General features: G+C 40.3%; 2 protein-coding genes across 8 annotated transcripts; one reads left to right on the top strand and one right to left on the bottom strand.

Moving 5' to 3' along the window:
• The first annotated feature begins 210 nt into the window (after positions 1 to 210).
• Positions 211 to 23,775, top strand: LOC132259379 (embryonic polarity protein dorsal). 7 transcript variants are annotated; one of them, XM_059756990.1, is made up of 10 exons: positions 211 to 1,213; positions 4,212 to 4,673; positions 13,496 to 13,570; positions 18,239 to 18,739; positions 18,802 to 18,878; positions 19,007 to 19,315; positions 19,372 to 19,450; positions 21,306 to 21,419; positions 22,849 to 22,908; positions 22,981 to 23,775. In XM_059756990.1, the coding sequence occupies exons 2-10, from the start codon at positions 4,655 to 4,657 to the stop codon at positions 23,613 to 23,615; spliced, it is 1,869 nt and encodes a 622-aa protein (XP_059612973.1). In that variant the 5' UTR covers positions 211 to 1,213; positions 4,212 to 4,654; the 3' UTR covers positions 23,616 to 23,775. The 7 variants fall into 7 exon arrangements, with proteins under 7 accessions (XP_059612973.1, XP_059612976.1, XP_059612974.1 ...); XM_059756991.1 differs by lacking the exon at positions 211 to 1,213 and adding an exon at positions 1,370 to 1,585 and having other exon boundaries at positions 19,010 to 19,315; XM_059756988.1 differs by lacking the exon at positions 211 to 1,213 and adding an exon at positions 1,371 to 1,585.
• Positions 23,776 to 24,139: 364 nt separating this feature from the next.
• LOC132259970 (putative E3 ubiquitin-protein ligase UBR7) lies at positions 24,140 to 26,047 on the bottom strand. The gene is made up of 2 exons (XM_059757842.1): positions 25,663 to 26,047; positions 24,140 to 25,601 (listed from the first exon to the last, which is right to left on the bottom strand). Exons 1-2 carry the CDS (start codon positions 25,798 to 25,800, stop codon positions 24,471 to 24,473), a joined length of 1,269 nt encoding a protein of 422 aa, XP_059613825.1. The 5' UTR covers positions 25,801 to 26,047; the 3' UTR covers positions 24,140 to 24,470.
• Between the last annotated feature and the right edge of the window lie 28 nt (positions 26,048 to 26,075).

Below are 26,075 nucleotides of genomic sequence, written 5' to 3'. Positions count from 1 at the left end.
GCTTCTTCTCTCCCGAAGCGGCATTTCCCAACGCCTCTCTCCCGATGATTCAATCAATTCGATCTTTTTTTTTGGCGTATGTGTTGATTTCGGCGCCTGTGTACGCCTATTCGTTAGATAACATGTGACTGGGCGCGCTGGTGTGTGTGAGAGTGAATTTCCAGAGAGTCAGAGCGAGGCAAGTTGGGAAGTTTGTGAGCCATCAGCACGAGTGAAATATCGCAGAAAGCTCGTGGACAGTCAGAGTGTATGGACGTCTCTGTGTTGCGCCTTTTTCATGTGGAGTGTCTCATTTAATTTCTAACGTCTTTCCGTTGTTGAATCTCCACGAAAGCACCTTCGAGGAAAATTTGTTTAGTGTCACAGTTCAAAAGGCTGGATAAGCTGTAATTGTGCCAATATTGGGTCTCGCACAAAGACCTGTTGAGTTGTTGTAAGAGGAAAAATTGTGAGCGATTTTTTTTTGGGAAGTTTGTCGATTCCGGTTGGGGGAATTTTGCAACATCAACTACGTCACTATTCATCATCTCCGTCTTTAACATATCAGCAGAGAAGTCAGTGTATGTTTTACTGTGAACGAGCTCTATACGAAAAAAAATATCAACCTTGACTGTATACAGAGTTAACAATTCTCCAGCTCTATTGCTCAGTTTTTTTTCTCCTTCTTCGTGTGGACTATTGATAGACAAATTCCACCAATACAGTGCTTTCTCAGTGAATTTGTGTGTTGTTTTGATAAGAGAAAGCCAATATCCACGACTTTGATGACGACACGCAGTGCTCGCTGTGAGGTACTGATTAGTGCCCAGTAATAGCTTCGCTCTCCGCCTCGCCGTGACCGCCTCAAGTTCAGGGGGTGACTAGAGAATTCCAAGATCCGTGGCAGAGTGTCTCGAGCGTCGAGGAAAACGTACTTTTCGCCTAATGAGCTATGTAATTGGCAGGCCTGGCTTAATGGAGAGGCTGCCCTGAGTAAATAGCGAAGGCGTGCAGTTGTGTGAGGTGCCACAGTGCCCGGTCGCAGTGTTATCGGCAGTGACCGAGTCCACCATCTGATCGACAGCGTACGCACACTCGATCGCGACTCTGCCTCGCGGACACCGATTGCCAACACCTACGAGCGGTGGGAGCCGATCAGCGTGTATGCGTGCCACGGGGAGCCGCATAAATCCAGTTGAGCGGGAATATCGCTGAAAGTTTGTGGCAGAAGGAGGTAAGTTGCGATTGTTTTAAATGGCAATATCTCTCACACACTCCATAATTTTCCCACTGGGCCACTGCATGTGCCTCCGTGTGTGTTGGCTGATGGTGTAAAAGTTTGAATTAAAAATATGTTTATAATATCGATGTGTGCTTGTAGTTTAGTCAGTTGCGATGTGACGATCGGTGACGAGTCAATTTTCAGTCTCGATTTCTCAACAAGTTTTCTCTCATATTTGAGTTTTTACGCTTCTTTCTCGTCAGTTTTGTTGTGTTCCTTGTGTCATATCGTCGATGCACTCTTGCCCAAAGCGGCCGTGCGTGAAAAATTATTCATAGAAAAGTCAACTCGTGTGGTAGATATTTTGACTTGTGACCTCACCCTGTAAGTGATTTGTTTCTTGCGCTCATCTCCTCTGCGACAAGTGAATTCCTCGGGAGCTTTCAGTCCGTGACTGGGAACAGTGTGTTGATGCGAAATGATTGAATGGGCCAGAAGAGGAAGTTGGGATTGTGTGTGTGGTAAAAGTTAAATCAATTTTTTCTCTCTGACCTCTCGAGGAGACCTCCATCGGCATAGCCACATTGTCCACAGACACAGGGCTTCTAAGGATATTTTCTATTTATAAACCACATGCTTGTTCAACTTATTTTCTTCGCCCGCCCTCCACACTTCGTGTCAACATTTAATATTCAGAGCACCATGAATAGAATCAATTTTCAAAGGGTACCACCAACCGCAGGTATCGGTCAGGGTGGCGAGCGAGGGGTGAACAACATGCAGAAGGACATGGAGTGCATTCTCCCCACCATTCAACACACTTCAGCAAAAATTTCACCCAATATTTCGCAACTGTTCACCTGTGCTCTCTCGAGCATTTCACTTTCGAGGCCACTCTGGCTCTCTCTGTCTCTCTCTCGGTCGCACCTGCAACATTTTGCAGAACAATCACAGCCAATTCTGTCAATTTCCCTGGTGCTGCTGTGCAAAAAGCTAGATGTACATATTCTCCCTGCTTTCTTCCAAAGAGATCAATACACTAATGGCGAAACACTTTCTAAAAACATTTCTGAAGAGTGGCGCCAAAAAAGGCGATTAACACCCATGCATGGCAGTGAACTTTAATTTGTGCATTCCATCAGTGTAGTTGTTTGAAATATGTGCAGAAGTGCTCAACAGGGTACTTTCGTACCTGCTGTGCTGGATAATTTACCTGAAATTGCCGAAATGCCACTTCCAAACTTCTCATTCTCATCCCAAACCGCCAACACGAGAGGAACAGTAGCAACAATTTTGCGGTTCTCGCAACATAAATAATATTGAATTTCTCAACTTCTTTCCCATCTGATCATTTTTCACAATTAATTGTATTAAAATAACGCAGACATGCAATGTTGTATTAATTGTGCGAACCGATATAATTACTAGCAGTGGATTTTTCTTCGAAAATATTATATGCGTGCTCTGAAAAAATAGAGAAAATACTGTGTCTACATATTTGTTATTAAATTCCGCTGTTACGCTTTTATTGTAGACACACGTTAGAGTCTCGTAGATGAAGCGCGTGAACAGTGAAATTATAGAAAAAAAACAACATCCATGGAATTCTGAAAAGCCTCACCTTCAAATTTTGGCTATAAACAATTTGTTATGATTTTTTCGCTTAAATCTTGACGACACATATCTTGACGCAGCGCCATTTATTCATGCATCCGTATACTTGTTTGACGAGGTTCGGTTCAAAGGTATGGACACGTGGTCAATGAGACAGATGCGATGTTGTTCCCCAGGTTTTATATTCCAACGCGGAATCAAAACATACATCATATCTGCTAGCTGACAATTAGTAGTGCAGCTATATTTCCTCAAAATTTCCTCCTTCCTTGTCAAAATGAACTTGTCCTCACCTGACAATTTTTAAATAGATCTAGAGAGATCAGGAATTGTGCTTAAATTTGAATGATGTGCATGTCATTGGATACAATTTCGTCTTGGGCTTAATTTTGAAAACCACAACATTTGTGATTTGTGGTCTCGGAGAATTTATATTGCGCGTCTTGAAGTTTATCTCCACAGTTGAGAGGAAAAACTTGTCCTCCTCTAACCAGTAAATTTACATTTTATGTCGAGAGATTACTCTGCTTATAATCACGCAGAAACGGCGCTATTAAGTCTTATGGGCACTCCAGAAGCCCTTTCCGGTCGATGTGATTCGTGTTGTTTGAAAAATGGACTTCATATGCCGGCAAAGATGTCCACATCTCGATTCTATGACAAAAATCTGACCTTGGCTAATCAAATACAGTGCAGAGAAGTCTCTCTAATGTTACCTGACGACACGTGCCAAGTCCTCCGCGATAGCAGAAAAATTTATTTACAGAGAAATCAAAATTCACAGGCTGAAAGCAATGGATCATGACTTCAGTCTCTGTCTCTGGTCAGTGCCAATGGTATTTCTTGGAATTACTTTTTGCAGTACTATTTTTCCACTCGGCAATATAAACAAAAAGGCGTGCGCGCTTCCAAGACGACGTATAAAGGGAGTGCGAAAGAGAGAGACTTGTATGAAGCGATTAAGAATTGAATAAAAATCCCACCTCTTCTTACCTCTTAACACATTGATGAACTTATTCGCGTTGCTCGTCACTCGGGTACAACTTGAATAAATAACCTTGCAGTAAATTTTTTCTCACTTCCACTATACGTGATTTTTTTGTCGTGCTGCCGCATTACATTTAATAATAACATACACACAGCATCATACAGCGTCCAATCATACTCTTGTCGAATAGAACTGGTTAATATTGATGCTTTTTAATTACATATACTTATTTTGTTGTTATTGTTTCACAATAGCGTGCTTTATCTCTTGTTTTATGTTTCTCTTGTTTTGGTCTTTTCTGGCTCTTGTGTGTGCGTTCTTGTCTCTTTGTGATACTTAATAATTTGGCATGTTGAATTTTTCACATGGATTCAGCAATGTTAAATTGATTTACGAACATTCTTCCAGCCACTGATACTCTTCGAGAGATCGGCAAGAAAATCAGACATTTTTTGGTGGTGGTGCTTCACATGTTGGATAATTACACTTTTTAAATGTGAGCCGCAAGTTAGAATTGTTAGACAAAAGTGCCATTTTTACGTGTGTTTGCAAATGTTTAGACTCTGTTCTCGTTGTTCTCGCCTCTAATTTGCCATCAAATTTAGAGGGTGATGAAGCAAAGCAAAATGAGTGTTAATTTTGTGATGTTGCTGTAAGAAAAGTTTATCGTGATACTTGAGAAAGAGAATCAAGACGTGGTAAAGGAAGAAAAAAAATTGTTGTCCAATTTGTTGGAGCTTTGTTACTTGGGATAGAAGTTTTGGGTCTTGGTCAATAGTTTGAAGCTGCTCTCTTACTGTCGCAAAATCACCTGAATTTCCGAGATCATCTGCTCAACACAAATCACAGAGATGGATCAAGATGAAATAGGTACTGTGACTAAGTTTTTACGTTTAGTAGAAATACAAAGCGAATAATTTCCAAAATGCACAGTTAACAAAGTCTCTGATGCTTTTATCTCTACAGTTTCTTTATCTCACTTTATTTCCTTCGATCAAAATGTAAAAGTTGATTATTTGCATAAAATGTGTTTATTGAAGCTGTAAGATACACGAGATTATATGCAAGTGTCTTTTATTAGTTTTCTGCGTGTAACTCTCTGTCTTTTTCTCACACGTGCAAATTCTTAGAAATCTGTACGTGCTATTTTATAATATTTATAATTTTATATTAGCACACCTCCATACTTTATTAACCATTCATTACTGTTAAGCGTCTTTAAATGCATGAGAACAACTTTTGTGTATAACATCTACTGCATGCAATTTAGTACTGGAAAAACTTTTGTAGCAACGTTTTGCACCCACGCAAATTTGGAACTCTGCTTAAGGATCTTCAATATGAAAATTGGTTGTTTTAAAATAAAAATTGTTCAAGTTAGGTTACAGTGCAAGGCCATTTAGATAATTAAATCAACGTGCTTGTGTATAGATTTATTATGAATGGGTAAAAAATGAGGAAATATATTGTCAAGAAATTCAATCCAACAAACGTCATAACAGCGAATTTGCATTGGAAGTTTACAAAACAGAGAGTTTGAAAAGCCCCTTTGGCTCCAAATCTGTCGCACGAGCTCCTAAATAAAAATTCTGTGGATATTATCGCTATTTTGGAGTCTCCAGCCGATTTTTTTTATTGCCTCATGATATCAAGAAGGAGCAAGAAATCGGGCCGCTTTTTGCTCGTGTCCACTGTTTCTTACGTCTTTAGGAGAGAAAATTATGCGTGGAGGAAAAAATTAGCATATCACAGTCACAGAAATCAGTGAAAAATTACCGAAGATCGGGGTATTCCCCATTGAAAGACCCGATACGTAAACACGGTTTGGCCAGAGAGGCAAGAAATCATACATAAAAGTGTGACTTTACAGACAAGTTTTTTGCATTGATGACGACATTGATAGAAAATTGATGGGAAATACAGAAATTTACACATAAAATGTCCAAGCACGCCGCGCAGATGTTTTTTTCCATGTTCTCTTGTGCTACATAGCGACAGTCTTGGACAATTCAGTGTGAATCACCTTTCTGGTGGAGCAACTTTCAGGTGCGAGAGGCGATCCGAGACGCTTGTCCACTTTTGATTTTCCCCAAGAGTGGCTCACTTAGCTGAAATTATCATTGTGATTCATCAGAAGCCCGGCAATTTGTATGTTTTACATCCATCTCTTTGCGTGATTCTGTCTCGCGTTTTCTGTCCAAGGGTGCTCTTTTTTTGTGCCAAAGTAAATCTCAATAAATGCTCGCACTCACACGATTTCCTCATGACGAAAGGCCATTTGAGCAAATTTCCAACGAATTTTCTGGGCGTGTTGGCAGACGCACGTTTTTGTAGTAAACTTCCCAAGTGATGTGCAATTTTCAAAGTGAAACCTTCGTTGTGTCATCAATTATATGGACAAGAGTAGAGACTTGTATTTTTATTTATAACCATCGAAAATTGAGACCTCAAAATTGCGATGAATTTGTTGTTCAAAACACAGAAAGTGTCTAGACGTGTGAAGAATAAGGTTTTGATGGATATGAAAGGGTAGTAAAGGTCAATAAGTATAATTTATTTAGCTGCAGAAAATTTAGTTTGTACATAATATTCTGTCTCATGTTGTTTGTAAACACCTTCTCAGGCGATGCATTCATGGCTTTGTTTAAATAATTACTTTATAACCCAATCGACCTTAACATATTCATGCGAAAATATCTTCAAAACAACCCTTCAACTTTAAATGAATATGAATTGCATTATAATCTACACGTAAACTTTTGCCGACAGTCAATAAAACTTTTGCCATCACTATTTCGCGCAATTTTCACCATTTCTCTTGTTATCCCTATCTTTTTTTCTCGCGGAAATAGATTATGCGAGAGGAAGACATGTAGCAAAATAGAAAAGAGTGAGAGATAAAGTGTTAGATGTTTCACAGAGAATATCTCAATTTCTTTCATGGCTAAAATTCCCCTCTCTCTCTATTAAATTGCTAAGTGAATGAGAGGAAAATATTGAAAATTCATGGCACGATCTTCGAAAAATGCCTCGGCATTTCTCTGTCGGTTGAAAGTTTGCGTTCTGTGCGTGTGTGAGTTTGAGGTGTAGAGATGGGGAAAAACGGTAGTACAATTAGAAGAGTGACGTCATGGAAGTAAAATCTCGCTAAAGGTTGGCGTGAGCGCGTCGATGTGCGAACGGTTTTATTGTGATTTAATTACTTGTATCGCTTCCACGGAAGATTTCAATAGCGCCATGCATCTTGGCAGTTCGGTGCGGTTATGATGCATCATGAGCAGCTGCTGGAGACGCGGAGGCAATTTATTAGGAAAGAGCGCGCGAAAGCCTAGAAATTCTGCGATTAATCACAGGCCAAATGGGTCGAGAGGGTGACACCCGGAGGGAGGTAATTTATTCACTTGAGAACACTACGAAGAAGTGTTATGTGAGCGGGATATCGCCAATTTGCGCGCGAAATTGGGCCTCATTTTCCAAATTCAATATTTAACATTGCACGCAATCTCACAAAGTTTCTCGTCTGCGCTGGTGAACAGGGAAAACCTACACACTCTCAGTCTGTGTATTTCATTAATTTAACTTCTGGCTATCATAAAAGACACACCACATTATTATGAATACCAAGATTAATTATTGAGGGATGATTTCTCATTTAAGAGCCACACGAGGCATTTCAAAAGGTCCTTTGAAAACTGTTTGTACAAAAGAGAACGAAAGTCCGTTAATGAACTGAAGGCTTGACTGAAGGAATCCGACAGGATGATATAAAATGCACTTCCACTCTATTATGTATAGATCAACTTGAGAATTATGAACTTGTATCTTGTTTTGGGGCCAATGCGCACAAACTTTGCACAAAATTCCTTTAATCTGGTAAATATTCAATTGGAAGCTCTTGAGATTGCATAGTTAAGGCAAATTGAACAGAGTTTCTGAGTAATTATTATTCTGTTTGTCTTCAGATTTTAATTATCTCAGAAAGTGTTCAAGTCAAATTTATGGTAAAAGTTTATACACCTCATTAAAGATTGTACAAATGTATGTACATATTAGGCAGAGGCAAGGAATCTCTCCTTTCATAATCATGATTCGGAAACAGAAATGTTTAGAGTAATACCTTCCGAACTTGAAACACTCTTGATCGGAAATTACTGTTTATCTACGAAAAAGTACATAATTATCGCGTTTCGGATACACTTAAATTTCCTAAAATTCCACTCTGTATGTTGCTTAAAGTCTAAAGTATATTGTTTTATGTCAGTTTTATGGGACCAATTATTACATCAAGTGCATTGGGGAGAACGTTTATTTGTGCAGAAAACGAAATAAAATTCATTATTTAGCATTGAAGAGGGAAATTATTTTTCTTGACTTTTATTAACTTTTCTTATGCCTTCACTTTACAAACAATTGTGCATAAAATGTAAATTAAACAGTGTTTGCTTGAGATTTGTGAACTTTGTCTCTTGTACAGAGTATTTTTCAGGGCAAAATTAAATAAAAGTTGATCCTCGATTTACGACTTTGTCGTGTAATGCGGCCGGGATGAAAGATATTTCAGCGTTATTCTCACAAATGAGCCTTTTCGACTAAATCACATCATGAATTTTATCTCCCATCGCATTTTAGCGAACGTTTTAACACATATTTATTAATAGCGCGTGTTAATGACTTCCAGTGCTGTTAATGATATTAATATGCTTCCACTTTTTGTTCATCCTTTCGAGCTCTTTTTCCACACTTAATAATGAGGAATTCTGAAAGTGTGTTTAAGCATCCAGTATTTCTGGATTTTATCAGTATTTCTGGGTGGTAAAATTTCAATCGGATATTAGCTAACGAAGAATGAGAGAAAATGAAGTAATTCGAATTATGGAAGGAAAGAACGTTCGCAGGGGAATTTATTCTTGTCAGTGATGTGGAAGAAAGTGGTGAATAGCAGACCTTCTGTGTCACCAATCAATCATTCTGTGGAGTTGGCGAAGAAATTGGCACGATTTCCCAATTGAAGCATGCCACTGACTTTTTCTTCATGAATAGAATGCTATTCAAATTGCTTTTCCTCCACACATTCTTCAAGACAATTTAATATAATTCAATTTTGGCTGGCAATGATCGCCTTTATACATTTTTGGATGCGTACTATATCTTTTCACATCTCAAGTGGGTGACAGACTGTCGGAGAAATTCCACCGAATTGTATATTCAATAACAAATCACACATGTTTTCCAACATTTACATCACTTTTTGTCTCTTTGTCGCACATTCTTTCTCGCAATTGCGCTCATCTTTTCAGAGAGACATTCAACTTGTCCAAACTATAATTAGTAGTTGGTTCGTTTATTTTCATACGCTAAATCTGCACCTGCTGTTGAAAATAATAAACGCAGTGCGAAATAAACATTCTCTGAAAGATTGTTTTGGAGGCAATTTGATGTTTTGCAGATGCTGCATGAATTTAAATTGTATCGGGCTCTCCAACTCCTGGAAAATGAACAGTTTTCGCATCACGGGCGACTGCTTTCGTCACTAAAAATCTCCATTGTTGGCCATCGATGGAAATTGAATGGTCCGTTGGGAAAAATCGATAACGGAAATTAGAGGGGTTTCCTCAATAAACCACAGGGGAGAAATTGTGTCACAGAATATGAAAAATCATTCGGTATACCTTTTCTGCCATGGCGTATGGCTTTTGTATAAAATCCACCCAGGCATTTGCAAAAGGTGTTCTCATTTGCTGAAGTGCTTTCCAGCCAAATGGCAGGAAGAGATGTTGAGACGAGCAGTTCTTTCAGCTTTAGTAAGCATGATATTTTGCAGAAAGTTCCCTTTTGCCTGCAAAATGACTTGTCACAAGCGTAGAATTGCACTGAAGAACTTTAATTTCGCATATCTAATCCGGAGAAGCTTTTCTGTGGCTCTCATGAAAATTAAAACCAAGAGAGAATATTATGATCGAGAGAAATGCGATGCCTCTTGCTTTGCTCAAAGAAAGAAGCTTACCCTCGAGTCCAGTTTTAATTAAGAAAAAAAGAAAGAAGGACCTATTGTGGGGGTAATTTTATGTAAAATATGGCTTCACCATTCATAATTCTTTACATAACTATACATACAATTCTACAATTGCAATGGGAAAATTATTTATTTGCAGAAAAATAGCAAAACCGCTATTACTTTTCGCATTCTTTCAACTCCGTTGCTGTACACGTACATAAAGGGAAACTGTATCAGATCAATTTCCATTTATTTCTCAGGCAATTTCCATCAATTCCTTTTCACACCAAATACACCACAAATGTGGTGTTTTCCTCTCAATTACAACAGTGAAAATAGTGTAGATGAAATTTGCAAGGAGATAAAATAGAACATGTGCAGATGATTGTGTTCTTTGAACAGACAGGAGGAAAATGAGAGGAAAAACTCCTTATCTCAAAATAGATAGTCACACCAAGGAGTCACTCTTTCATTTAATGCACAACAAATTGATCGATTAATATTTAATTATACAACCAGAGTCAATTTTAAATCATCTCACGAGAAGAGCAAGGGTTACCACACAGGGGATTCACATGATATTCTGTCCAGTGTGAGGAATTTATTTTTACACCAGATCGAGAGTGTGATTGGCGAGAAAAGGGGTCTTTTGTGCTGAACGATTGTAAATTATGTTACTGCTTCGTGGTTATATTTAAAACGTACGTGGAGGGAATAAATTAGAGGCAAGTGTTTTCAGTGTGCGATTTTTTTTGCACACATTCAATTACACTTTCACGTACAATTTTCATGGACTTCGCATCCACCTACAGAAATTCTGTAATTTCTGTCCAATTTTATCTCTCATGGCTGAGGTGGTGAATGTGGAGAAAAAGCCTCAAAGTGGTGTCACGTCCTCGCACCCTTACAAATCACTCACAATCCAAGAAGAAAAAAGAGGAAAATCAATGTTTTCCCCTCAAAACGTTTTTTCTTCATTTCAGAAACATCTCTATTGAGGGAAAAAAATCCATTTTACATTTTTTCCGCGAAAGCGAATGTAAGGAGAGGCATGAAATAACGACAATTTGAAATGGCAGAATGGAAAGATAAATTTTATTGACATTTTCCATTTTTAAAATAAGAATATCTTCTTCCACAGCTTTTTCCATGTGATGAAGAGAATCTGATTATGAAATGTGAAAAAAAAGACGAAAACTTTAAGCTCGGCATCACACAAAGTTAGTCATTTTCCGCGTGAACACCGGCAGATGAAACACTCCATTGGGAAAGTAATCATGATGATTTCATTCATAAATATTTTGGATCACATTCAAAAATTTTTATGTGTTGGCTATACTTCTGCCTGTTCCGCTCAAACATAATCCTGTCATAGGAATCCGCATTCCATTGGTGGTGTTTTTGTTGATTTTCACCCGCGCAGAAAACATGTGGCGGTGGGAAAAGCCATTCTGCTGGGGAAATTGATGAGAATTGTCTCTCCCTCGGGAGGTGCGGTGCCAAAAGATGGAAAATCATTTGAGGAGAAGCAGTGTCAATGAAGCCAGCAAAGATAATTTCTATCGGCGTAAATGTTTTTTTTTCACTTGAGAAAATTCAACAAATAGGAAAAGCCAACAAACACCCTCTTCGATATTTTACCTTTCCCGGCATACAGCACTCCTCCACAATGTAAACAATTTTCACGATGAAGTCATGGGCGGGAGAAGGGGACAATTTAAATGTCGAGATGAAGACGCCTGGAATATCCGTGTGCTTTTGTTGCAACACATTATATTTTCTTAAGCAATTCACTCGAGTGTGGGTGGATGATAAGAATTTTATCACTTCGCCAATTGGATACACTCTGTAAAACCCGTGTGCCTCTGGTTGTGGGATATAATGTGAGGTTTTTATCGATTTTATCCTGCCATAACACAAAACTCAACATTCCCTAATTATTCACATGCATAATATAGGTATATAGAGACTCCAAATGACCCAAATACTCACTTTGTCCCACCACAAAATTAGCTCATGAGAGGGAATTACGGGAGAGTATATCCATAAAAAAAATCTCTAAAGCTCTGTCCATGTAAAATAGCTGGATAAAAAACAACACACCCTTTGCCCTTCTCTATCCGCTCCCAAAAAGTCCTCTTTAAAATATAATAAATTCAATTTTGCTTCTGTATCAACAAAAGAGATGGCTCTTTTTTGCTCCACATCCATCACCAGCCGTCCCACACAGAATATGTTGGGTCTCTTCTTTACTGAATCATTAATTTATTCCAAGGTGATGCGAAATCCACTTCGCCTCAGGAGGATCTTGACAAGAAAATCGATACACTTTCCTACTTCAGAGTAATTTTCGTAAGAATGCAATTGTTTCCATAGTGCATAAAACCATAATTTCCAACAGAGATGCAACTATTTCCAAGAAAGTTGAGTTTTTCCCAAGAATTTTACAAATAATATGAATATAATATTCGCAGAAATCCAATCGATTCTCTGAACTTTTCGGATTGTTCCATTTTTTCCTCTTGACATTCTTTACTCACTCTCACCGACTTTAATTGATGGTGTTTTCCTCTCTTGCTGAAAAAAGAGGAAAGAAAAGCGACACTTTTACTGCTCAATTTTGAGAGTGAGTAATGAGTGAGGAATTCCGAGAATGCATTTCACTCTAAGACAACACATTACTCTGCTATATAGCAACTGTTGTGGGTGGAAAAGAAGTGAATGTTTGCTGTACTCGTTAACTGACCGACAATACATAAACTCACCCCCTTGCTTCCACATTCCTGGCATTCTTTCAATCGCCCACTTCCTTTGGGGGTTGAAACATTTTCCATGAAAATTACCGACCATTCTAGAAACATTTTCCGTTTAGTATTATGCTTCCATAAGCCAAAAAACTGAATTATCTCCCATTCTCAAGCGTCGATTTCGGGGATGTTTTTATCTTAATTCAAAAATTGTCGGCGAAAGTTAACCAAGAAATTGTATTACATTGTATTGCAATAAAAGAGACAAGCGCAATTTCTTGTAAAGCAAGAATTAGACTTTTTAGTATTATTTAGAATAAAATATCTCTTAGTTTTAAAATTTGCCGCTGTCGTCCAAGAATTTACTCTATCGATATGATTCAATATCGAAACTTGCGGTCTTGATTCTTTGAGTTGTGAAGACTCGTTCAATTTACTTGTCTTCAGTTGCTTCACAGACGTTCTCGCAGCACAGTCAATCGCTTTGTTCATCGCTTGTTTAAAGTTAACATCGAATAGTACAACTCTTTCTCTCTAAAATAAATTCATATGTATAGTATTTATGTATGTATGTGAATTGTGAAAATCATATACAAAGCTTTTGGATAATTGTGTATAATATTGTTGAAAATTTACAATATTCCTTTCCTTCTCACCTTCTCCTCTCCGTAAAGAACCATTAACACTCTGCGGCAGTGAAGCTCGGGCTGTTGGTAAATTAATGCCGAAAGCGATATGGATCCCTTTGTGAAAACAATTGAAAGTTGAACACGAGTGTATTCTCAAGGCTAGAATCACACCCACACTTTTTTCCACCTTCCTCAAATTCTTCGCATTCTCTCTAAAGATTGGGATACACGGAGCTTTAGGCAACTTATGAAAGAAAACACCCACAAAAATATTTGTATTCTGACTGACCTAATTCTTTCTTATCTTTCCTCTTTTTACAGGAGACGTTCCACTTAACTTGGACAATGCAATATATCTACAGGATGAGAATTCACAGATCAATATAAGTGATGTCAGTAAGTATCGATTTTCACAAATATCTCTCCGTCGGCTTATCCACGCCATGTAGGAAGTCATTTCCAGATACACTATTTGAAATTAATTAGCACCTCTTGTCCCATGTCTTGAGTGGAATTTTGCCGAGGCAATTAAGAATTTTACACCTCAATTTCCTTCGACGAATATATTCATGTTTTTCGCGCGCAATTCTTTGTCTCCATGGCGATTAGTTAACGTAAATTAACTTTTTATTGTCGATAGGGAGCGATAAGAGAATTTGGAGGAAATAATCAGTGCGAAATTTCTCATGTGAAACCATTTATTTTTCAACTGGATTGAAATTGATGTGTAATTAGTAAAGCATATACACATATGTATCTATTTCCCTGTTATTTGACTGCTTCCACGTGTTTTCTGGCATAATCTTTTCCAAGAATCGAGGAAAGAACTTTTTTTCCTCCCCGAAAACCGGATGGGCCTCTCGATCAATTTGTAAAATAATCAGTGATACTGCTTGCGGCTTTATTGTTCATAAACATTTTTCTTGCACACCAGATAAATGTATGTGTGTAGAAATAATTGATATGTATGTAATTGCTAATCTTAAAGTATGACACAACGATTGCCATACCCTGTGTTTTCCCCCTTAAAGCTGAGCTTTGGGTTTTTTCACACCCAGGGTTTATTGATCTTTCAGTGTAAATCAATCAATGAACAACCCCCGAGCTCCAATAAATTAGCAATTGACAATCGTGGGAGATGGATTTTCCCATTCACTACGTCACTCAATTTGAGGAATTCCGTCTGAAAATAGCCAGACGATAAGCAACAATTCAGAAATTAACTTCAGGAAAGTTTATCGCATGCCATATACATATAAAAAGGCTATGCATGTTCGCATTCTTGGGCAAAAGAGTGAGAAAAATTAATTTATAGAAAAAAACTACGATAAAAGGCAAAATGTGCCGACGACGAGAGCACAGACTATGAGTGGCGGAGATGAAGAGGGTTTATTTGGGTACATGTTTTGTGTTCTTCGCTTTTCCCACATTTTCCTCCAGGCATTCACTCTCTTTTCTTTCCCAAGCCATAAGCTTTTCTCTCCGTTGGTCTCGATATCAATTCCTTGACGTCATCAGATCCACAAATACATCACCATTTCCGAGGCGCAAACTGGGCCCGGGATAAAAAGTGTCAGTGAAACACAGTGAGAGTCTGCTAGTGAAATTTCGTGGCTTTTCCCGCGGCTCGGGGGAAAAATGCGTGAAAAACAATTGGTCTATTTATAGAAATGCAATTAAATGGCGATAAAACAAACAGGGAGTGCTATCTTAAGCGTCTTTCCACTCCAAGGAGCAAAACTCACAGTCGAATTCACTGTTGTGATGGGTTCACGAAATGTTCTATTTTGGAGATTAGAGGAGACTTTCATGTCACAAATAATGCCACAGAATATTCATCAATTGGCTTAAAGAGATGCCACAACAGAGATGGAGTCAAAGAAGACATGAAAAGGGCAAATTTTGTGCTCAGAAGCACTCAGATTGTGTCTGTTACATATTTTCTGCAGTATCAGAGACAAAGGGACCCGTACAACCTGAATATCAATGAAATTTTAATGAAAGTCATCTAATTTTGTATTACATATTTGTCTGGCATAAATAGACTTTCGGGTGGGGAAATAGTCCAAGTAAAGGTTCACTTGTAAATTATTAAGAAGGCATTACTCAAAAATCCATTTTCATGCATAATTTAACACGGTTGACTCCTGCGATGTGTTTTCAAATCAAATACACTCCCACGAAATTGTGTTCGTCCAATTTTTTGCTTCAGGGTCTGAAAGGTTAACAGAAAGTTGCTTCTTTGCAAAATACAAGGCAATAAATTATGGTACAAGTGAATTCTTTTCGTATGATATCAAATTTTATGCTCGATTGTCGTCATTCGGTCACTGACCATGGCGAAAATTACATGTCTATGCCTAATGAGTATCCGTACTTATGAAATGAGTGAAAAAATTGGAAACTTCTATGCTGAGAAATCGATATTCATTGCCAAAAACAAAGTGTGAAAAGGCATGGAATATGCTCATCATTGTCCAAAATTGATTGATTCCCTGTTGACTGGTTGATTCCAGTATGAGATAAACGATGTCTATATTCCCGCAACCCACGTGGCAATATTTTGGATTTTCTTATCTTAGCGGAAAACCCAAGATTTCGACACCTCATCTTCCACGTTCGCCGGGTTCCTTGGCATGGTGATCTGCCAGAGAATCAATCAAGAGCTGAACTCATGAGCACAGCCAAGAGTTGAGAAAAAATGATATGGGAAAACTTGGAAGCAGTGCCGGTGACATGAGAGCAAAAATAACCCAAAAAGCGATGAGCGAATTCGGCGGATGGCGATTTTCATCGCGCATCTGTCTTGTTCAATCGCAACTGTAATTTAAAGGTCGCGATCGAGCCGCTCAATCGAGAACCGTGATCATGATTTCGGCCTTTTTGCACGCGGGAGCTTTCAAAGTGGACGTAAATCACCCAATTTTTTCGGGGAATTACCAAAATAATACCATGGATATTTCGTCAAAGATACTATCAAGTGGAACAAAGTGGCTGATTGAAAAGAATTAAGCATCTAAAAACTTGAGTGAGAGAATGAGAAATTAGATTTAAAACATACACACAGTCACAATCTCCACCTCATATGATTACCCATTTGCAGAGATTCTCAAGGATTTTCTTATACAACTGAGCTATTTTTTTCCACACTTACTAATGCCTCTTGGTGAACTCTGTATTTCCTCGCTTATTTTCCTATGACTTCTTCATCATTTTATTCCCTTTTTTCTGCTTACTCCACTGACTCTTTTCTGAGATTCCGAATTTGCGTCAGAGGGACAAAAAGACCAAGAAAGTGTCAAAGACGAAAAAGCCATAATTCTTTGTTTTAGTCTATTAAGTTGTTGTTTCTTTTTCTTCGCCGACAGAAAAAAAGTAAAGTTTTGGGTAGAAGAAAAGCCATGAATAATTTTTACTTTGATGAAACATTTAGCGACTTTGTCGATATATTTGTGATTCAGGAAAAAAATAGAGAATAATATGTATTCATCGAATTGGGATGACTTGAATTTTTGGGTATTTTAAAGCGCAAGGATGCCTAAGAGCTTTCTGTAAAAAGAATTGATAAGAAGTTTTTAAGTCTTTCCGGCAAATTTCCATGTTTCCTGACAATTGAGATGATATGTTCAATTTGTTTGATGTCAAAGACAAACTTGGTCCGGAAATGTTAGAAGTTTAGCAAGACTTCATTGCTGATATGAAATATTTAATTAAAACAAAATGCAAAATCATGTGCAATTTCCGTCAAAACGAGAACCACTTTCACAATTTCCAACGCCATTTAATTAAATTTCAAACTGCCTTCATTTTCACATCGACCCAATAAAATGATTTGAAATTAATTGAAAATGATCAATGCTCCTGTAGAGGTTTTTAGGCGTGTAAGAGTACAAGCAATCTGTGTCAGAAAAAACTCTGTGTATAATTTGCAATTCTCGCCCTTCCTAACTTGATACACCTCGTGCCGATTTAGGTGTCAATTAGTGTCTGCAGAGGCGCGAAAAAGAAGAACCAAATTTGCGGTGTGAAGAATTAACTTCCAGAAATTATTTTCCACTCTCAAATCAATTGTGAGCTACAGAACAATATGTGAGAAAATTTGAAAATAAACTCTGTTTATATATCAGATGGAAAGGATGAAAAGAGAAATATAGCAAGAGAAAACATTAAATTCACCAGGCGGCTCCACTACATGTTCACACGCGGATTTTTCACTCGAGGGGTTCGTCAATTGCCCTACCAAGACCCCCTTTAGGTTTCTTTGTGGGAAACTTTTGTGCGGAAATAGAGTATATATTATCATGTCTATCTTCCTTGATATCCGGAATGGTAAAGTAAAACACCCATTTGGGGCGATAAGATCGTCTGAAGTTTAAGGTCATCTATGGAATACTCAAGAAGGTCACTGTCAATAGATAGAGATCGACTCGATACGGTACAGTGACTACTTCATTGACTTCGAGATTGGGTAATACAAAGCGGAAGAGTGAAATGGTGGAATTCTGAGGCTCGTGGATGAAATGCCGAAATATGAATCTCCCTCTCGGCGATTTTGACTGCGGCATGAACGCACACAAGAGAAGTGCTGGTTACGCAAAATTGAGATTTTATAAATAGACACTGTGTAGCTCATAGTTGTGAACACCACAAAATGATCTCAAGACTCAAATTCAGTTAATTTTCATATTTTACTCGTGGAAGGATCCAAATTTCTTCGTTTTTCATCTCTTGCTCATTGTGTATCGTGTGGCCCGGGGGTGACACTCAGAAAAGGTTGATCCTCATTTAAATCATCTCTAGCATAAGCAATCGTGAGTCATTTGTGGTTTTTCTTGGAAGAAATTTGCCGAAGAAATTGAGCAAACGTGAGATTTTTCGGGAAAGTGTGTAGAATCAGTGTGAAATGACAAAGGATGTATATAAATATTGAAAATTCCGTCGATGACACACTTTTCATGGCACTTTTCCAAAAGTCCCACGGAAGAGCGATTTGGAGTGCGATAGTGGTTGATATTCACTCTTCCTAATCAATCTCTCTTTTTCCACTCTTCTCACCCGCAATAGTTGAAGTTATCCAAACAACGGATCCTGCATCAGCATCAGCAATGTTTAAGAACGGGGAAGGATCGTCCCAGAGACAACAGTCAGTTGGCAATAGTACAAATACAACGAGTCACATACGGCAGAATGCGTATGTGAAGATCACGGAACAGCCGGCCCCGAAGGCGCTGCGGTTCCGATATGAGTGCGAGGGCAGATCGGCGGGCTCGATTCCGGGTGTGCACAGTACACCCGAAAATAAGACATTTCCCAGCATCCAGGTGGTTGGGTATCGTGGCAAGGCTGTCGTTGTTGTGTCATGCGTCACCAAGGATCAACCCTACAAGCCTCACCCGCACAATCTCGTGGGAAAGGACGGCTGTCAGAAGGGTGTGTGCACACTGCAAATAAATGAGGATACGATGAGTGTCACCTTCAGTAATTTGGGCATCCAGTGTGTGAAGAAGAAGGACATCGAGGATGCCCTTCGGCTTCGCCAGGAGATCAAAGTCGATCCGTACAAAAGTGAGTTACAGAAGAACCCCAATATTTTCTCAAATTGCTTAACCGTCAACATTTTTCTGCAGCTGGATTCAACCACAAGGACCAACCCTCAAGCATCGACCTGAACTCAGTGAGACTCTGCTTCCAGGTGTTTGTACAGGTTGGTATAGAATCAAAAGTCTCATGTGGTGGAAATTTTTCGTTTTAATTTCCACCCCACAGAAAGACCCGAACAAAAAATTGAAAACACTAACATTCGACACTTTATTTCGCACGCTGTTTGTGCAGCAGGATGATTACATAGCTCTCCCACCGGTTGTGTCGGATCCCATTTTCGACAAGAAGGCCATGTCTGATCTCGTCATCTGCAAACTCAGCCATTGCTCTTGCAGCGTGGCCGGTGGTCAGGAGATGATTCTCCTGTGCGAAAAGGTCGCCAAGGAGGACATCCAGGTGCGCTTTTACGAGGAGAAGGACGCTCAGGTGGTGTGGGAGGCCTTTGGGGATTTCCAGCATACCAATGTACATAAGCAAGTTGCCATCACGTTCCGGACGCCACGATATCGTCAGACATTTGAGGTGGATCAAATAGTTAAGGTAGGAGCAGTACCATTTCCCCAAAGACAATGCTTTAATATACGACGCATTTTCAGGCATTTATCCAGCTGAGGCGACCATCCGATGGAGCTACGAGTGATCCGCTGCCATTCGACTACGTGCCCCTGAATTCAGGTAGGAAAACCTTCTGGTCACTGCACCAGGGTCTGAATCTCAACAAGAGGAAGACCACAACCTCTCTGGAGGAGACTTTTCAGCAAATACTCGCCACGGATCGGGAGATGTTTGGGGAGAAGGAGTCCAATGGGACAGGCGGGGAGGGTGTAATTGTTGACACGCCAGTGGTGGAATCTCCCCCGGAGAATCCCGTGGAGCCGCCAATTAACGTGGAACAGCAAAAGATGGCCAATGAGAAGATTGCTGAGTGGATGAAGACTAGTGAATTTGAACAGCCGACTCTGGTGAGAAGCGACACTGTCCGAGAGGATGAAGATAAGACGCTCAACGAGCTTCTCGATCAAGTGGCAGAGCTCGATGAGATCTATACTGATCATCAATTGAGGCAGCAAAGCATTATTGAGAATGAGCTAGCTTGCTTGGACAATTCCTTGCCAAAGTTGCCCGGGAAAGAGGAATCCATGGACATTGATGATATTTTCGATGATGCCGCAACTTATACAAGCCTCCAGAAAGCCTTTAAGAATCCCATTTCTATCCCAATGGATGACTACCCTGTGCCTCCGCCTCGTCCTCCCCACTCGGCAGGCTTTTACGATCAAGTGGAGCCTATGATCATAAATCCCCCGGCTCCGATAATCGATGTGAGCCCGTCAAAAGGGGACAAGGACGAGGGCGAAAAGCTGCCTCCGCTGCCGCCCAAGAGGGTGAAAAAAACTCCAGGAAGCACCCCAATTCACGATCCGCAGGACAAGGAGAATGATTCAACCAAGTTTGTTGGATCGGACTTCGAGAGTGGACTCAGTAGTTTCTCCAATAGCCGACGGAGCTCCACACGCTCCTTGACACCTCGACCACCATCCCAGATCATCATCATGAGGACCCCAGAGCCCGGCCAGAGGCCCGCAAGTCCCGCTAGTCTGTCCAATACGTTGCCCAAGCAGAAGAAGTCTGGCTTCTTTTCTAAACTATTCTCCAGGCGCAAGAGCAAGGGTGACACTGCATCCCCGTCCAGCAATCGAACATCCCCCAATTTGTCCCGCGAACCCAGCGTCACAAACTTCAGCTCACACGATCCGAACCGATCTTCCGTCCGCTCCCTCAAAGTGCCCACAACCACGCGGAAAACCGGCAAGCCTGTGGCCCGCAGTGCCAGTTCGGTGTCCGGCAAGAGGCCTCACCTCACGCCAGACATCGTGCACATCCCTCTGAAGGGTGAATCGTCGAATTCACTCAATCTCCGTAGTGGCAGCGGCACGCACCTCTCCTTCCCCGGTAACGATCTCTACGAGCGCGCGTCCACGATCACGCTCAACAACAATGATCGCAAGACCATGTCAGCCCTCCAGCTGGCCGACTTGCCCCTGCAGGACGGGAATATGGAGCTGATCGCGATCGCGGATGCGCAGAGCTTGCGAAATCTCTGCGACGGACAGTATGGTGTCCAGCTCGATCCCAGTGTTGATCTCACTGAGGCTGAGCACTATGCTCTGTACACTTCCGTCGCACCGCACGCTACCCAGAGTGAATTCGACGAAACCTCCGCGTACTACGCACCCGTGGAGGCGGGAGAGATCCTCACGCCGGCCGAGGTAGCGCGAAGGCTCACCAACAATCTCTAGAGAGCTCAAAATTTACATTTGTTTTTGATGTTTGCCGAGAAACGTGTGCAGTGATCATCCGAGCCTCGGAAGTTCTGCCAAAAGTGTGCAGAAAATCCATGATCACCTTGCAAGCGTCCTCATTGCTTTTTTGACGGGAAACTTACGATCCTCCTCTCCCGGAAGAGTCATATCAAATGGGAACATAAGATCTAGCTTTTTACACTTGATTTTCTTTTCTTTTTTTGTAGAACTTAAACATAAGCGACCAAAAATTGAGAACAGGGACATGCTATACAAAAGAACACAAGAACACAATTTGCCCAGGAACCCCCAGCAAACCCTCAATAAACCGGATGGCGGTAGTAAGTGTTTTCCTCTTAATTCTCTCTCACATGTACTGTTTGGGGGATGACGGGGTGCTTCTGTCCCTTATTCTCACACAACTTTCATGGTGGTGGACTCAATTGCTACATTTACATTATAACATTTTATCATATATACTGGTGGTGGAATTTCGGAATTACTTCACGATATAGAAAATATTTCGCTCCTTCTTTCGCAGATGGATGAATTCATTGTTCATTGGGAACTGTGTGAATATTTTAATGCATTTTTGTCTTTTGAAAACCAAAGATATTTCAGATGTGGGACATCTTGGCGAAATCTGAGTTTACATTAGTTGCAGGATTGTTATAATGAAAAGCCCTGAAGTTGGAAAATATTTTTGCAAAAATGAATTGTATGAAAAATCTCAAAATCTTGTTAAAAAGGGCAAAACATTAAAATTGTGCATCCTGTAATTTAAATTCAAGATAATCACAGATTAATAACATCTCTCAAATGAATCCCACTCTGGAGAATTTTCTTAGTTTTCGCTCTTGTCCTGACGACAATGACGCAATTTATTGATGAAATTTGATAAGAAACTTGCTCTTGGAAAAACTTAGAAACTATTTGTAAGAAGTGAAAAACCAAAATAGTATTTTTTATAACAACCAAATCTATCTAAAAAGAAAAAGTCGATAACCAAGATAAGATATTTTTAAACGGAGATGAAAAAAAAACATTTGCACTCATATCTTGAAAAATTTTAATAAACAAGAAGAAAATTGTAATTTGTACGATTGAAAATCGAATTATATTTGACAAAAGATAAAAAGTACTTTGAAATGAAAGAATTTTAGGATTTTCCCCTTTACTATGTGGAAAGTTATTTGTTGATGAAGTTTTAACATGAATAATAAATGAAAATTGTTTTTACTTGACAAAAAAAGAAGAATAAAATTGAAAATATTGTACTTAGACAGAAAACAAAGAATTTATTAATATTATGAAATAAGAAGGCAAGCAATTCTTATAGTGTTATTTAAATGTTATAAACAAATTTAGATGAAATTATTATAATTAAAAGAATTAACAAATTAAAATATAAACTCGTACTTGAGCAGTTTCAATTCATTTTATTTGATCACATTTTCTACGACTTGTTATCAAAGCGAATTATTTAGTGAAACTAGAGAAAAATTGAGAATTTCTCAGAAAAGGTGGGAAATCCCGTAAGTCTTCGATGTTGTGTGGAATTTTGTGTTTTATGCTCGATTCTGTGTTTTCTCACCAATCTTTATCTGATATTAAGTAATTCTGTGTGCATAGATAACATTTAGACTTACTTTGTGTGAATGTAATTCATTTTAATTTTCATTTAATTGAACTAACAATTCGCTTCTGAGATTTAGCATTTAATTGGCATCACTAATTATTTTGTGTTTGTCTGTCACACTCATTTCGTAGGGCAGAACATGGGCTTTCTCAATATCCCTATGGCGGACCCGATCAAGAAAGAGCCGCGGGGTAAGAATGACAGCCACTGAGTGCTCCTGGTACATCACTAATAATTCTCGCATTGATCTAATCCTCGGATAGATCTGTCGCCGGGAAACCAATACATGTTCCCGGGCACGTACAGGAATCCCCAGACGACTCCGTCGCCTCAGCCCATGTCACCGGCCACGCCGAGTACGCCGGCATACCAGGTGCCCAACGTTGTGTCTTCATTTGCTCCACAGACGCCGCACTTGGCGCCCAACTACGAGATGGACTTCGCTGGCAACTACCCGAGCCACTTCCAGGGGCCCTTCCCGCCAGTTCAGCCCTCGCTGCAGCCTCAGTGGAACGTCCTGGGCGTCCCCAAGTCGTCTGCCAGTCAGCTAAACAACTTAGGCATTCTGACTCCTGCGCCTCAGGCCGCCGAAGCCGTGCCCGCGACATACAACGGAGACTCCGCCACGAACCTCAGCAATCTACTCATGGACATGGATAGTCAGCAACTCACCCAGCTCAACTCCGCCGAACTGTCTGGTCTCTCGCTCTCGCTCCTGGACGGCCACTTCCCCGCCTCGGCATCCGAGGCGGCGGCCGCCGTGAAGCAGGAGGCCGCCGCCCGGATGGACGCCGACCAGGACAACATGACTGATAGCTTCACGAAACTGACAACGGCCACCATCGATGAGCTGACCAATCTTAACAACATGTACAACCGGAACAACAACAACAACTGACGCCCGCAGCCGCACGAGAACAAATGTGAACGCAATGACACAGTGTCTTTCTATTAATTAATTTTAAGCTAATTAAACTGTCCCTTTTTATCTCGTTAGCCATTTATGTTTTGCATTAATCTGAGATTAAACGGTCCACGGTGGTTCCGCAGAAGAGTAATGAGCTATGGTTTTATTTATTTAGACTCGACACGAAAGACACCCAACATCTAATTTTCAGACAAACACGCGGAAGGACAATTTTTGTTTCACGTTAAGGAATTTAGGGAGGAGATAAACGTGATTACAGGTTCGTATTCATGTTACATATGTACGTATATCAAGGCTATTTATGCTTGCGGGTCGAGGGGAAGAAATCCGGAAAAATATTACCATTGCGCGGTATAATTATGACTGTATTCACAATAATTTTATTGAGTTTTCGCTCCCCCTAAAAATCAATACTCAATTGCTCTATATTTGAAAAGTCTGAGAAATTAAATTAATTTTTCCTGATAACAACTCAAAAATGTTAATATTTTCGCCAGAAATCCCAAAACATTTTGCGAAGACAATTCTCCGAAATCAAGATATTGAAATTGATGCTTACGGGGCGGAATTTGGGAGAATCGCCCACGCTGAATACGATTTACTGGAAAATACCACCTCCACACGTTTCTCCAATTTCAGAGAAGATTCTTGCATTGAATTTAACATCTCACAGAAAATTTAAGGCTATAAAAACTCACCAACTTGTGCTCGGAAGAACTTCATTGGATGCTTCACAAATAATTATTTTATTGATAACTCGCCTCACTGAAATAAGTTCGCGGATTCTGCCTGGGAATCATGATCTCAGAGTGTCTGCTCACAGACTTAGCGACAGAAGTAGGGCTGCCCGAGATTCTCGTTTTTCTCATTCTTCATCATGCGAAAGAATCGTCGAACATCCTCCTCAGTGACCACCTGGCGATTGGCCACAAATGTGTGCAGATACTCCTTGAGTTTTTCCCGCATTCGATTATATGCTGAGATAGCGTCGATTTGCCTGGTGCGATCCATGGAGGAAAGAGCTCTCATTCCCCTGTCATAGTCAGATTCCTTGGCCTTGTTCTTTCCATGCTCCTCGTAGCTCTGCACAGTGTCGTCCAAGTCCAGGAGGAAGACCACCTTGAGCTCAGCATATATCTTCTGGCACTCGCTACACTTGCAGAGCTGCTCACGCCAGTTTTCTGGCCAGAAAGTGGCACCGCGCTTATGAGAGAGCTTCAATGTCGGTCGTTTGCATACATCTGACTTGTCCTCTGGAATATCCAACTTCGCCCTCTTAGCCTCTGGCTCCTTATCATCCATGGAACTTGTTGACTGTTCTGGCTCTTTAGTCTCCACAACTTTCTCCTTTACTTCGGTATCATTTGTAGGCTCAGAAGTTCCTGATTTATCCTCACTGTCTAATTTTTCCTCCTTCTTCTCCTCAGTAGCTGATGTATCTTCAACATTGAGCGCAATTTCTGGAACTGTCTCACATTCGTTCTCGATTCTGCCCACAGATAATCCCAAGTAAAAGTGCAGAACATCATTCTTCTCGCTGCATTCAGCGCAAATCATCTCGAAGAAGGTTTGCCCAGTGGGAACAGCGATTTCCAGGTGGCGACAATGGAGCCAATCCTCACAAATGATGCACTGGATCATCTCATCCTCAATGGGATCCTCGGGATCCGGATACGGTCGGTGGCAAGAGCAGTAGAGTCCCGAGAAGTTCTGATTGTAGTGATTCTCTGTATTCTCTGACCCCTTCTCTGGCTCAAGGGAGCACTTAACATCCGGCATACGCACTCCGCCACAGTCACAGCGGAAGTTGCGCTTTGTATACAACTCCACCAACTCGTGGCCCTCGTGACAGTGGTAACTGCAAGCCAGGCAAACTCCAGCACACTTTGTGGTGTCCGTGGAGGATTCCGGAGAGCATGTCAGACACGAATACAGCGCCTGTCTCTTCACGTAGCCCTGCGAAAGCAATATGGATCATTGACAAGACTCCTGGAGAGTGTTTTTAGCGGAAAATCACCTTGGAATATGTGCAGAACTTGTCATCAGAGCCCCCAAGCACTGCCAGACTCTCTTCTTCCAATGCTTGCTCTTCGTCCAGAACGTCCAGCATGGTGACGCTGGATTCATTAAGTGAAGGATCTTGTTCTTGAGCCATTGTATTGTCACCTGAGCACTTACAGATGAAATTTAAAGCCGACTGGAATGGGAAAATGGAAAATATCTATTCACGAAACACAACGGAACAATGCCTCTCTTGATGGATTGGCATCACCGATTTTCACAATCGCAACCAACTTCACACAGTAACACCGAAGGACGCTGAAGAACGCGGGAATATCCCATGAAAGTTCCTGCTGAATTTTTCTTCACCAGAAATTCACGAAATACAACTCTCGTACACCTCCACTGAGTTGCAATATTAACATACTG

The sequence above is a fragment of the Phlebotomus argentipes genome, unplaced genomic scaffold (assembly GCF_947086385.1).
Source record: "Phlebotomus argentipes unplaced genomic scaffold, Phlebotomus argentipes genome assembly scaffold_18, whole genome shotgun sequence".
Taxonomy (NCBI): Eukaryota; Metazoa; Arthropoda; class Insecta; order Diptera; family Psychodidae; genus Phlebotomus; species Phlebotomus argentipes.
This window is presented reverse-complemented; position numbering and strand designations above follow the sequence as displayed.